This window comes from Stenella coeruleoalba (genome assembly GCF_951394435.1).
Source record: "Stenella coeruleoalba genome assembly, chromosome: 17".
Classification (NCBI taxonomy): domain Eukaryota; kingdom Metazoa; phylum Chordata; class Mammalia; order Artiodactyla; family Delphinidae; genus Stenella; species Stenella coeruleoalba.
Window position 1 is genome coordinate 1,609,761 of NC_137163.1, and position 13,689 is coordinate 1,623,449.

The window sequence follows — 13,689 nt, forward strand, 5'->3', positions numbered from 1 at the left end:
GGTCAGGGCTGAGTGTGACCAGGGCCAGGGCTCACAGTGGGACCAGAGCCAGGGCTCATAGTGGGACCAGGCTCAGGGCTCAGAGTGTGACCAGGGTCAGGGCTCAGCGTGTGACCAGGATCAGGGCTGAGAGTGTGACCAGGGCCAGGGCTCAGCGTGGAACCAGGGTCAGGGCTCAGAGTGTGACCAGGGTCAGGGCTCAGAGTGTGACCAGGGTCAGGGCTCAGAGTGTGACCAGGGCCAGGGCTCAGAGTGTGACCAGGCTCAGGGCTCAGCGTGGGACCAGGTTCAGGGCTCAGAGTGTGACCAGGGTCAGGGCTCAGAGTGTGACCAGGGTCAGGGCTGAGAGTGTGACCAGGCTCAGGGCTCAGCGTGGGACCAGGGTCAGGGCTCAGCGTGTGACCAGGGCCAGGGCTCAGTGTGACCAGGGTCAGGGCTCAGAGTGTGACCAGGTTCAGGGCTCAGAGTGTGACCAGGGTCAGGGCTCAGAGTGTGACCAGGGCCAGGGCTCAGAGTGTGACCAGAGTCAGGGCTCAGAGTGAGACCAGGGTCAGGGCTCAGCGTGTGACCAGGGCCAGGGCTCAGTGTGACCAGGGTCAGGGCTCAGAGTGTGACCAGGGTCAGGGCTCAGAGTGTGACCAGGGTCAGGGCTCAGAGTGTGACCAGGGCCAGGGCTCAGAGTGTGACCAGGCTCAGGGCTCAGCGTGGGACCGGGTTCAGGGCTCAGAGTGTGACCAGGGTCAGGGCTCAGAGTGTGACCAGGGTCAGGGCTCAGAGTGTGACCAGGCTCAGGGCTCAGCGTGGGACCAGGGTCAGGGCTCAGCGTGTGACCAGGGCCAGGGCTCAGTGTGACCAGGATCAGGGCTCAGCGTGGGACCAGGACAAGGGCTCAGCCTGGGATTGGGAAACTAGGCTCCTTCAGTGACTGGGGCCCAGTCATGGGTCAGAGATCACTACTTCTCAGCTGATGGTCACTGACGGCTCTCACCCCCCACTGGCACGCCCCCCACACACAGAATTCTGCAGACACGTGAGACCCTTTCTCATCCAAACACACACAAACACAAGCCCACACCAGCACAGACCTGATCCCTGGGCACACTGGTGGAAACAGACCTGGGGCCCTGTCCCTGGTCCCCATTTCAGGTCACCTGGGAAACCCTTGGCTCCTTTGAGCCCATTTATGTGAGAAGGGGCCCCGTCCTGCGGTGGAAGGAGGTGCTGTTCCGCACAGAGCAGGGGGGAGGGCGGGGGAGGGGACAGGGCCAGCCCCCCTCTCCCGTGGCCCCCCTCCCCCACTGTCAGCCTCTGGGTCCCAGGCTGTCCAGTCTGCATCAGATGCCTCGTCCCCACTCTGAGCTGGACCACAGTCCTTCTGGAGCCTCAGATTCCCCAGCGGTAACAGGAACAGTCAGCAGGGCTCCCAGGGCTGCACCCAGAACTGAACAGGGAGCTTGTGGGCAAAATGCACTTCAGGGGGCTTCAAACACAGCACAGCTGTTGTCACCTTCCCACTGTCCTCGGGGCCCTGGAGCGAGGTGCAGAGAGCTTAACAATCCCATCTATCCAGAGGTGACCAGCGGTGGGCAAAGCAGGCCTGGGGCAGTGGGTGGGCTCCCCACACCTGAGGGAGGAAGGGCAAGTGGAGGCCACGGCCAGGGGTGAGCACCCCACGGACCTGGCCGCTGTCCTTTCCCCCACTCTGCTCTCACACGCAAGCAGGCAGACTCCGCCATGGGGATGGAAGGCTGAGGCTTCTGGAGGGTGGAATCTGCCCCAGACTATGCAGCCCCAAAGGACAGTGAACTTGACACTGGGCTGGCCAGACCTCTCACGACCTGCTGCCCTGGGAGAGCAAAGGGGACGGGTCCACCTCTCTGGAAAGCAACTTACTACCAAGACCTTGAAATGGTCTGGGGGACTCAAAGCCAAGGAAAAAACCAGAAATGTGAGCAGCGCTGTCCAAGCGAGGATGCTGGGCCGCTGGGTGAACCGGGCACTGCCGGGGAGCTGCAGGCAGCCTTTGAACAGCCTGTTGGGAGGGTTTCTGGGCTGTGGGGAGGGGCTTGTGCTGACATCAGGGATGCAGCCGCTGCACAACCTCCCACGATGGCCAGGGGGTCCAGCCTGGGTACTGTGAGAACGTGGGCCCTCTTTCTTGTTTTTTCTTTTTTCACCCTTTTCTGATACCCCATCTTGTACAAAGAGTTTATGCCGCTTGCGAAATCCAGAGAAAAACAGTCGACGACAACAAAAGCCAGAGGGCCAGTTTCCCAGGGTTCCAGGGTCCGCCCCAGCTCTCCCCCAGCCCAGCTCCCGGCCCCAGATCCTGTCCTCACACCCTCAGAGCCAGAGTGGGAAAGGGCAGTGCAGTCTGCCCTATGGCCTGCACACTCCCTGCACACACGGGGCCTTTGCACTGCCTGTTCCTTCTGCCAAAATGCTTGTCCCCAGACACCCATGTGCACAGTGCTGTGTCAGGCCTCTGCTCAAACACCACCCTAGAGAGGTTTCCGTGAACCTGCTCTGAAAGGCACCTCACCCCACCTGCCACTAGATCTACTGCCTCCACTTCCTGGCACGTGGCACGCCCTGACAGTTTCACAGGGATCTATACGTTCCTAATTTCCTGTTCCTACTCATCAGGCACAGGAGGAGGCTGAGGGCCAGGACCTTGTAGAGGAGTGCCTTCTCAGTGGTCAGTAATCACTGGGGGATAGGTGGGTGGGTGGGTGGGTAGATGGGTAGATTGGTGGGTGGGTGGGTGGATGGATGGGTGGATAGATGGATGGGTGGATGGATGGATGGATGGGGGGGTGGATGGGTGGATGGATGGGGGGGTGGATGGGTGGATGGATGGATGGGTGGATGGATGGGGGGGTGGATGGATGGGTGGATGGATGGGGGGGTGGATGGGTGGATGAGTGAGTGGGTGGGTGGATGGATGGGGGGGTGGATGGGTGGATGGATGGGGGTTGGATGGGTGGATGGATGGGGGCGTGGATGGGTGGATGGATGGGGGGTGGATGGGTGGATGAGTGAGTGGATAGGTAGATACGTGGGTGGGAGGATAGGTAAGTGGGTAGATAGACGGATAGAAGGGTGGGTGGGTGGATGGATAGATGAATGGGGGATGGGTGGATGGATGGGTGGGTGGAGGATGGATGGATACATGATGATCACATCCCTCCCCAACAGTTCCCATAGTTCCTGACACACTGCCCCTACAAACTGGCCCCATGGCCCTTGCAGCCTCCCTGCAGCCCTGCACCTCTCTAACTGCCTGTTCTTCCTGGCCACGCTCCATGTTCCCCCTGTACCTTCCGACCTCCACACTTCTGCTCAAACTGTGCTTCTGCCCGAGACCCCTCCCTCACGTTCTTTTCAGGGAAAAGGTGTCCTCCTTGAGTGTCAGCCACTCCGGGAGCCCCCCCTGACCTCCTGGGACGCACCTCCGTCACTGCACTGCCCATAGTACGAGGGACTCGCCGCATGTACCCCCTGGCCCGGGTGCTGGCCTGGGGACTGGCGGTGCCAGGGCTGAGGGAGGCGGGTGGTAACAATGACACGCAGCTCTCTGACTACCCCTTGGGGGGAAGGCCCAGCCCTCCCCAGGCCCACCTGGCCCATCAGGAGCCTGACGTTAAGCTCTCTCCTGCCTGGTCTCCCCAGATTCTGACCCTCCTCCCCTCTGAGGGCCGCCCCCACTTTAGGGCCTTTGCAAACTCTTCCCTGTGAGTACACGAGACCCCACCCACCTTTCCCTTTGCCTCCTTGTGTCTGGGAGGACACCCTGCGCTGGGTGCCCACACGGCCCCGTGACCCGAATCACAGCCCGGCCAGTCCAGACCGATGCCCCGCACCCACCTGTGCTCTCCGCACCGCGCGCAGGCCTGCGCCACGTGCCGCACAGGAAACTGGGCCCGGGACCCCAGAAGCCCCCGCCTCTGCTTCCTCTCTGACCCCTCTGGGTGTCACCCAGCTGCCCCGGTCAGTGGCGGCGCTCCTGGTCCGGGGGACTTCCACACCCCTCGGGACCCCTGACCGTGGACTTCCCTGGGAAGAGTGTGAGGCCGGCTGGGTGGGCCCCCTGCTGCCTCAGAGCCTGAACTAGGCGGGGAGAGACCGTGCTTGACAGACGGGGTCGCGGGGACGGTCGGAAGCCCGGAACCCGAAGCCCGTGTCCCTCCCCTACTGGGTCAGCCTCCTCCCCCATCCGCCCACCAAGTCGGGCCGAGGCCACAAAGCCCAGATGAACTTACACATCCGTCTCATCCCACAGGATACAGGTCTGGTTGGTGGTGCCCTGGAGAGAGGGGAGGGGTCAGGCCACCTGCCGCCCTATGAGCCGCACCCGAGGGTCACTGTGGGGTCCACCCGTGGGCGTGCCAGGCGCCCTCCCTCCGCTGTTCCCCAGAGACAGAGTTTTAGGAGGAGGAACTGAGGCCCAGAGCAGGGAAGGGACTGGCTCAGCCCCTAGCCCTGCTGTGTGGCTTTGGGTATCTTCTGTCCCCTCTCTGAGCAGAGCTGGGCAGCAGCGGCCGAAGCCCCACTCTAGACGCCCCACTGACCAGTCCAGCTGAACGCAAAACGGGCTAACGCAGAAAGCCTGGGGCCGGGGGCACAGGTGGGGCTCAGCAGACACCCCCATCCCGAGGGCTGCGGTGCGGTAACAGCAGGGTTCCCACTTGTAAGGGAGGGAAGCCAAGGCACAGAGAGGCTGAGCAAAGCCCCAAGGCCTCACAGCGGGAAAGTCAGGCCCGGCTCTTCCCACAACCTGGCCCGGCGCTGCCCTGTCCTGGCTGGGTAACCGGGGCGGCTCCCGGCGCTCGGCTGGTCCCAGGGCTTCGTGGCGCCGGCTGCTCTGAGGCCCGAGGGAAAGCCCCAAGGAGCAGGGTGTAGAGGGTCCGTGAGGCCGGGGCAGGTGCGTTTCTCAGCAGAGGACGACTCTCTCTTTCCCGAGGGAACGGCCAGGCCGACGGGGCTGGGTTGAGCTCCCACACGGCCCTGCTGGGTGACCCTGGGCAAGTCCCCGCAGCTCTGCCAGCCTGCATCCCCACCTGTCACTTGGGCGTAAAGGAGCTCTCCCTCAAGGCTGATGCGAGGTGGGGACGTGTGAGCACGCACCACACGTGGGATCAGGCAGAGGGGCACGCGCACGCAGACGTGCACACGGAGGGCACTCACGTTGTACATGTGGGCGAACTCGATCTCCAGGGGTGTGAGCAGGGAGCGGGGAGGGGGCTTCACGGTCACCGAGATGACCTTGGAGTTCAGGACGGTCGTGTTCCTGGGGGAGAGCCGGCGGGCCGTGTCGGGGTCGGGAGCCCTGCGCCCTCACCTCCCCCAGGCCTGGCCTCCCTGACCCCCACCCCGCGTGCCCGCGGTGCCCACCTCTGCAGCGCCAGGAAGCTGCCCAGGTTTCTGTAGAGCACGGTGCCCACCACGAACACGGACGAGTCATCAGCCTCTGGAAGAGAGCACCGCGGTCACCCTCCTCCCGGCCACCCACAAACCGGGACCCTGCTTGGGCAAGGGGAGTGTGTTTCCCCCCACCGACTGCGGACGCAGCACTGCCTGGAGCTGGGGGGACTGCCTGGGTCCCCCTGAGTGACTCCTGAGACCCGGGGGCTGGCAGGGCACAGTTCATCTTCCTGGGAACCAGAGTCACCTTCTGTGTGACCCAGGCAAGACCCTCTCCCTCCCTGTGGTGAGGGCGTCCATTGGTCCATTCAGCCAAGATTGCCTGGGAGTCTCCCAACACAGGGAGGGCAGGGAGGGCTTCCTGGAGGAGGGGGCAACCTGGGGAACACTGAGAAGAAACGGACGCCACCCTAGCTCTTGAAGCAGCAGGCCAGACTCCAGAAGGAACTTCCTGGGGGGTAGCCTCGGACCCTGGGGGGCCCCTCCCACACCCCGAGGCTCCTCACCTGCCAGCCCCGTGGAGAAGACGCTCTTGGACACAGTGACCCTGTCCTCTGGCACCTTGGCCCAGTCGCCCGTGGCCCGCCAGCCCTTCATAGGGAAGCTGATGTCCGTGGCTCCACTGGCCGGGAGCTTGTGGATGCTGAGAACTGGGGTTCGGGAGGGAGTGAGAGACGACAGAGACGAAGGGAGACAGAGACAGTGAGACGCAAAGCCGGTTCACGAGAGGAGCCTCGGCCCTGGAACGGGGAGGGGGCCCTGGAGCCCAGGACCATGACACGGGGGTGCTCCTGGCTCAGAGTGGGTGCAGCGCGCATGGGGCCACCCAGCCAGGCGGGAGCCTGACGCCAGCCTCCCCATGAGGTCCAGGGCCCAGGTGGCTTCCTGGTTCCTTCCAAGCCCTCAAATGACACTCCCACCCCAGCAGGAGCCCTATGGCCCTTATGAGGACCCAGGCCTGGACCCAGTCCCCGTGGCCCCAGAGGTGCCAGAGACGGGTTCTGCGGGCAGGTCTGCGGCCACAGAGGGACCCACAGGGCGTGGTGTCCACCTTGGTGCCCCTCCCTGGGACACTGGAGCCCAGCCCTCCCCCTTTGGGCTCTGCTCTGTAACAGGGACAGGGACAGATCCCCCCTCACAGGGCCGGGACTGTAAAGGGGCCAACAGATGGACCAAGGTGGAGTGGGGACCCGGGAAGGAAGGTGCTGGGTGTGGGGAAGGGCTCCACTCAGGGTGGAGGGGGACGGGCTGCGGGGACACAGCACGTATGGGGAGAGGCCAGGGCAGGGAGAGCTGGCAGCATGTAGCTGTTTCTCCCGAGCTCTCCCTGTGGGCGCCTGGCAGGCCTCCTGAAGACACCAGCCCCAGTGGGCTCTGTCCAGCCCGCCCCAGGCTTCCCAGAGGTGGAGCGGCAGACGGGCCTGGGAGGACAGGAGCGGGTGGGGTGGGGTCCCATCGTCTCTGAGCCCCTTCATTCCAGGCACACTCACTCCAGGCAGACACTGCTCCCCTCACCCAGCACCCACGGCCTGGGTTGGGGTCTGCACCGGGGCGGCCTTAGATGTAGGGGGAAGGGGTAGGGGCTTAGGAACCAACAGCCTCACCTGCCCGGCTGTCACCTGGCCTTCCCCCAACCCTGGGCTCTCTTCCCCAGCAAAACCCCACTGACCAGCTGATGCCCACCTCCATACCTTTGCTTGTGCAGCGCCTGCCCGCACTCCTGTACCCCTCCAGGCCTGGCTTACCCGGACGTGCCCCCCTCCCCCACTGGCCATGCCCTCCCTGCACCTGTGTGGTCAGCTCTGGGGCCCAGGGCACCTTCCCTGCAAGAGGGACGGGCGCCCCTCTCTGGGCGCCCAGCCCAGCACATGGCTGGCCCTCTGTGGCTGAGGCCCTCACCAAGGACAGAACGAAGAAGCAAATTCATCCGCGCCACACGCTTCCGAACCCCAACCATGTGCCTGGGACTGTTTTAACGCTGAGGATGCAGAGGAAAGCGAGACCCTCTCCCAGAGCTGACAGGGAGCGGAGGAAACAGACAGTGACCCAAGTAGGGAAGAAATAGATGGACTGTGGTCTGTTGGGCAGTGATGACCCCTGGGTGGGGCACTTCCAAACAAGATGGTCAGGAAGTCCTCCCTGAGGAGGTGGCCTCCGGAGGCCCCTGGAGGAGGTTAGGCTGCTTGGATTCCTGGGGCAGGTGTTCCAGCAGCAGGGCGTAGGGAGTGTATGATGTGTAGGGCGCATGGGGTGTACAGGGCGTATGGGTGTGCAGGGTGCGTGGGGTGTACAGGGCGTATGGGTGTGCAGGGTGCGTGGGGTGTACAGGGTGTATGGGTGCATAGGGTACATGGGGTGTGTGAGTATATGCGTGGGGTATAGGGGGTGAATGGGGGTGCATGGAGTGCACGGTGTGCGGGGTGCGTGGGGCGCACGGGGTGTAGGGTACACGGGTATGTGAGTATATGATGGGTGTAGGGGGTGAATTGGGGGTGTAGGGTACACAGGGTGCATGGGGTGCACGGGTAATGTGTAGGGTGTGTAGGCGTGTGGGGTACATGGGTGTGTGAGTATATGGGGGGGCTAGGGGGTGATCGGGGGTGTGAGGGTGCGTGGGGTGGGATGGCTAGTGAGGACTAATGGGAAGGACTCCAGGGCCTCCTTTGGTGACAAAGGGTGGGCCCTGAGCGCCCCTCCAGGGACCACGGGCGGGGCTGGGCGGCTGGGGAACCAGACTCCACAGTGAGGTCCTGGGCCAGGGGGGCTGAGAGCCGCAGTAGCCACCCGGTCCCATGCCCGCTCACGCAAGGCTGCATGAAAGCCCTCCCCTCTCTGGGCCACTCCCATCTCACCGTGAAGAAAGGCCCAGTCAGCCCAGCGAGGAAGGGAAGGAAGGCAAGGAAGTCCCAGCCGGCCTGGTGCCACCACTGATCCCACCTGCCAGGTGACCTCCATTAGCACCTGACCCCCCAGGCCCAAGTCTCCCCACCTGCGAGATGACGGCTGTCCCTGATCCCCTGGCCTCAGAGGTCTCCCCAGCTCTGGGGTCCTGAGCTCTAAGGCAGAAAGGCAGGGCCAGCCAGCACTCTGGGAACCTGCAGTTTAGCAAACGTTTGTCCCGGCGCAGGCAGGTCCCCAGGTGTGTGCTAAGGCAGCCCAGCTGAGCTAGGATATGTCACTAGAGGCCCGAGTGTCTCTGCAAGGGATGCGACAATCTCCCTCCTAGGTGCTGTCAGGACCACAGCCGGGTCCAGCGCCCACTCCTGGGTTCCCCACCGTGAGGAGGAACCCTGACAATGGAGACTGTCGGGGGAGGCACCCCAAAACAGGGAGGACTTGACAAATGAGGCCCAAAAGAGCTATTTAAGAGGACGCGGATGACAATCGTTAAACGTAACTACTCTAGTATTTGTGCCGACGGTCGCCACCGAGCTCTCAGGTCCCGGCCCACTTACTGCTCCTTCGGACCCACAAGGCCAGCGCCCCCGCCTTCCCATCAGAGAGAGTCGCTCAGTGCCACGGAGCTGGGTGGAGCCAGGCCCCTGTGACGAGGCACTTCGGGGAGCGGAGGACCACGGAGTCCTGCCTTCAAGGTCCCTGCACTGGGGGCCCCGGGGCGGGGTGGGGACAAGTACAAGTGGGCCCCCAGCCCCAGGGAGGTGGAAGCAAGGGACTGGCTGTGGCTGGGACTTCCTGGTGTGTCCCACGATTCGAGCTCTCCAGGACCTTGTATGGGTCTGAGAGCCCCCACACCGACCCCCTCCCGGGGTCGCATCAGACCATCATCAGGAGACTCGGGTCTGTGCACCTGAGGATACAGAGGTCACCTTAGAGCCCGGCCCGGGGGTCCCGCAGGAGGCACCTGGCGCTGCTTGTTTACAGACAAGGAGACTGACCGAACCGCCCTGCCCATGACTGCGGGGCAGGGGCCTGGAGGTCGGCGCAGCGAGGGCTGGGCTTACCCAGGTTGTCTGTCACCTGGTACGCGTCCCGCAAGTCCTTCATGCGGAAGCCGATGACGTCCACGAAGTCCTCCACCAGCCGGAACAGCTCCTTGGCGTTGGGGCCCATCTGGAGGGGAGGCGGGGGTCAGGGACATAGCGGGGAGCAGCCGCGCCGAGAACGCCGACAACCGGAGCTCAGGGTCCCCAAAGACCCCTGCGCCCCAGCAGGGACACGCCCTCTCACTGCTCTGCCTCCGCCGGCCTCCTTCCCTCGTCTGTTCCCTCCTCATCAGGGTCCTGTCGGTCACTCCCTAGCCCCGCAGGGCTCTGGACCTGACTTGGGAAGCAGACGGGGACCTGAGTCTCCATCGCCACTGTGTGCACGGGAACCCTGAGCCCAGAGGGGCCGCTGCGCTCCAGCCCGGTGGCCAGGGGTCCAGCTGGGAGGAGAGCGGAGGGTCTCCGGCCACTGCGGTCCCCACTCCGGGTGCTGCCCTGGGCACAGGAGTATTGGCAGGTTCCAGGTCAGCCTGGGAGGAAGGGAGGCGGACCAATTTCTCCAGATGAGAAAACGCCACGTCCCGGTGTGTACCCCACGGCCAACACGTTTTCTCATGCCCCTCCCCAAGCCCCGCGTGGTGCGTCCTCTGACGGGCGGGGAAGCCGAGGCCCGGAAGGATAAGTGACGTCCTCAAAGTCACGAGACTGGCAGAGGCTGTGCTGGGATTTGAACCCAAGACCCCACCCTGAGCTGGCCTGGGGCTCAGGGAGCCACCAGAGAGGCCCGCGCCCATCCTGCTGCTCTGGCCGCAAGGGTCCCGGACTGGCATCCCTACCAGCTGGGCCTCCTCCCACTTGTCCCGGTTCTCCTCCGCCAGCAGGTTGCTGATGATCTGGACAAAGTTCTGAAAGGAAGAGGGAGAAAGGCCAGTGAGCAGAGGATGAGGCACAGAATCACGGCCCAGACGTGACCAGGGTCAGGGCTCCATCTGCGGTCAGGGCTCGGTCTAACGCTGCGGGGGAGGACCGCCCTCCTCGGCGCCCACCTGTACATCCCCCGGGGTGGGGCTGTAGTACGCCCTCCGGAAGATCTCTGTCATGTTCCTCAGGACATCGATGGTGGAGAGCAGGTCCCCGCTGTAGCTGGTCCCGTCCTGGGAGATCTCTACCAGTGTCTGGATGACCTCGGAGACCCCCTCTCCGGGCAGCCCGCGCTGAGCCTTTGCCAGGTGCTCCCGGGTCTGGGGAGGTGGAGGGTATGAGTGCCATGATTCTGCAGGTACCAAGGACCTCCCATGCCCAGAGGGTCCTCTGCAGCCCGCAGCCAGTGGCCGTGGCTGACTCACGTCCACAGGGTGTGCCGCTGGGGACACAGGGCTATGTCTGAGGACGGAGGGCAGAGGCGAGCCCTGGAGTGACGGGTGGGGCGGGAGACCCCGGGGCCGGCCTCACCATCATCTGGATGTTCCGGTAGTCGATGGAGACACAGCGGATGTAGGTGGGGGGCTCCCAGTAGGCGATGCCCACCTCGTCCAGCTCACAGCGTCGCAGGATGAGGCCTGCGGAGACGGGGGGTCAGCTCCGTCTCCCACTTCTCTGGTAGATGCCCGTGTCCCGGGTGGGAGGCCCACCCCGGCTCCCAGGCACAAGCCCCTCCGGATGAGACCCTGCAGCCCTAGGGGCAGGGACTCGCCTGTGGCCTCATTCCAAGAGCAGAGCTGGCGTGGGGGCCAGGCATCCCTTAGTTTCTTTCACTCAAAACATTTCTTTTTTTAAGTGTTTGTTTGTTTGTTGCTTTGTTTTGTTTTGTTTGGCCGTGTGGCTTGTGGGATTTTAGCTTCCCAACCAGGGATTGAACCCCGGCTCTCAGCAACGAGAGCTCGGAGTCCTAACCACTGGACCGCCAGGGAATTCCCTCACTCGAAGCATTTCTGAGCAGACGCCACAGGCCAAGCACTGGCACCTGGCAGGAGCCAAACCTGCAGGCATCCCACCGGCGTGGAGGCAGAGCCCTGGGCCGAGTGAGGGGCTTCAGTGTCCAGCCCAGGGCCTCTCCTCGGGCCCCTTCCTATCCAGAGCCCCAGGGAGAACCCAACGGCCCGGCCCCTGCCTAGCTCCACCCCTGGGATCAGGGGGCCCCCGATGGCCCGGGTGTGCTGCGGACACTGGGCAGCCTCGGGGCTGACTGGCATCAGGTGTCGACGGCCTGGAACACAGGCACAGCCTATGACTCAGAACTTACTCCCAGGGAGCCAGGCACAGCTGTGCACACAGAGCGGTGATGACCTTAGGGAACTGCCACAACCCTGTCACCCAACAGGAGCCACGGGGCAGGACAGGACACCACACCTGCTGCACAGCATGGCGCAGAGTCCAGACGAGAGGTCGCACATGCAGACAAGAGGCCAGGGGAGTCACACCAGTCCGTGACGTGTATTTATTCATTTGGCTTCCCTGTATTTGTAAGACGCTACCCAGAACATGTATTATTCTGGGTAGGGGGGCTACAACCACAGCTGGAAATACACAGCCTCTACCACGTGGACCAGCCCTGTCGGGTGGTGGGGAACTCACAACACACTTGTTTTACAGAAGGAAAACCAAAGTTCAGAGAGGTTTAGTCACTTCCCGGATGTCACACAGCAAACAGGGGTACAAAACTGCATGCACTCCTCAGATAAGAGGGGCAAAGAAAACCAAGCCAAGCTTGATGCGTCCGGCCCCTTCTGGGAGCCCACCCTGCTTCTTCCACACCTCCCATCACTCCACAGGGCTGCACGGGGATTAAGATGACCGTGTTCAAAGCCAATTTCCTACTTAATGGCCCCCAAGCCCAGGGCAAGTGTGTTAATTCCTCTGTGCCTCAGTTTCCCACGTGTAAATGGGTGACTTTGTGGGACATCGCACTAAAGGGCTTCATGCTGGCGCTGGCTCCTGGTGAGCTCTCAGGACGCGGCGGCCCCGGACCCCCGCCTGTACTGTGCCAGCCTCTGTGTGCACAGGGCTGCCTGGGCAGGGTCTGGGCCACGTGCCCTGAGCTGACAGCTCCGTGGGCGGGCCTGAAGGGGCATCTCGGTGCCTCCCCTGCACCTCTGTGAGGAGAGGACAAGAGCCCCGCACAACACCTGCCCCACCGGCCCTCACCTGTGGCGTTGCGAGGACACCGCACTGCAGCCACCTCTCCGGCCGGGGTCTCCTTCCAGATCACAGCGCCCAAGCTGTCCTCAGCGCAGATCTCATGCGGCTCTGCCAAGGGGCTAGACACGTGAGTGGGGGTGGGGCACGGGGGGCGGGCCGAGACCTGGCAACAGGGTCAGGAAGGCCAAGGCCCTTGCGAGACATCTACCCTCACGAGGGGGAGTCCTTCCCCAGCAGAACTAAGCTCCAAGCTCCCTCCCCCGCCACTCAGGAGGCCCCTCCCCAGAGTCCAGCGGTGGGGTGGGAGTGCGGGACGCTCACCGGGACACCGCTGGGCACTGCACTGCCGGTATTCATCTTGTGGGCCCCGGCAGGCTGCTCCCCCGAAGAAGGGCCCCAAGCAGGCGCGCTCCCGCCGCTGCGTGCCACCTCCACACGTGACGCTGCAGCCGCCCCACGGCGTCCAGGCCTGCCACTTCCCGTCCACTGTGGGACACGGCCATGCACAGAGCCACGAGGATGGGGGTGAGGAGGGTGCGGACACAGGGACGCAGGGGCAGGAAGCCACGAGGAGAAAGAAGTCGAGACCCAGGGCGGGGAAGCCAGAGCCCAGACTGATACAGGATCAGACAAATGCCTCCTGTGCACTGGTCCCTCACGGTCACCCCCCCGCCCCCCACACCCCCAGGGCCGTGTACAAGGGCCCACCAGGAGCCCCCCGAGGTCTCACCCCTCCCGAGTGGCTCACGCCCACCAGATCCCCCCACCCGCAGGCCCTGGAGCATGGCCCTGACCTGGACACTGCTGCAGGAAGCAGTCTCGCGTTTCCACCCAGTGGCCCTGGCACTCGGCGCCCCCGTACGAAGGCCCGTTGCACTCGCGCGTGCGCTGCTGCCGGCCCTGAGAGCAGCTGGCGGAGCACGAGCTCCAGCTTGACCACTCATTCCAGTTTCCATCCACTGCCCGGCCCAGGGGAGGAAGGGGACAGGAAGGCAGCGTGAACACCCAGGGCCCACACCCAGCCTGGGGCACAGGTGTGAACACCCCACAGGTGTGCCCCCCCCCACGAAGTCTGAGGCATGGGTGTGACACCCAAGAGGGCCCATCACCCCAACGCCCACGGTACGCGAGTGAGAACGCCCCAAGGTCTCCAACCTTCAGCCTGATCACAGCCTGAGCTTCC

The 13,689-nt window shown here is 63.9% G+C and overlaps 1 protein-coding gene across 1 annotated transcript in view; it reads right to left on the reverse strand.

Moving 5' to 3' along the window:
* Window positions 1–13,689, reverse strand: part of ADGRB1 (adhesion G protein-coupled receptor B1) — an 83,131-nt gene that overhangs the window by 43,850 nt on the left and 25,592 nt on the right. The window contains exons 7-17 of the mRNA XM_079901932.1: window positions 13,301–13,465; window positions 12,828–12,992; window positions 12,513–12,614; window positions 10,821–10,927; window positions 10,415–10,609; window positions 10,205–10,273; window positions 9,387–9,495; window positions 5,931–6,074; window positions 5,395–5,470; window positions 5,188–5,290; window positions 4,263–4,306 (exon numbers count right to left, since the gene is read on the reverse strand). Coding sequence (XP_079758058.1) covers window positions 4,263–4,306; window positions 5,188–5,290; window positions 5,395–5,470; window positions 5,931–6,074; window positions 9,387–9,495; window positions 10,205–10,273; window positions 10,415–10,609; window positions 10,821–10,927; window positions 12,513–12,614; window positions 12,828–12,992; window positions 13,301–13,465 — 1,279 coding nt within the window. The remainder of the gene's footprint in view (window positions 1–4,262; window positions 4,307–5,187; window positions 5,291–5,394; window positions 5,471–5,930; window positions 6,075–9,386; window positions 9,496–10,204; window positions 10,274–10,414; window positions 10,610–10,820; window positions 10,928–12,512; window positions 12,615–12,827; window positions 12,993–13,300; window positions 13,466–13,689) is intronic.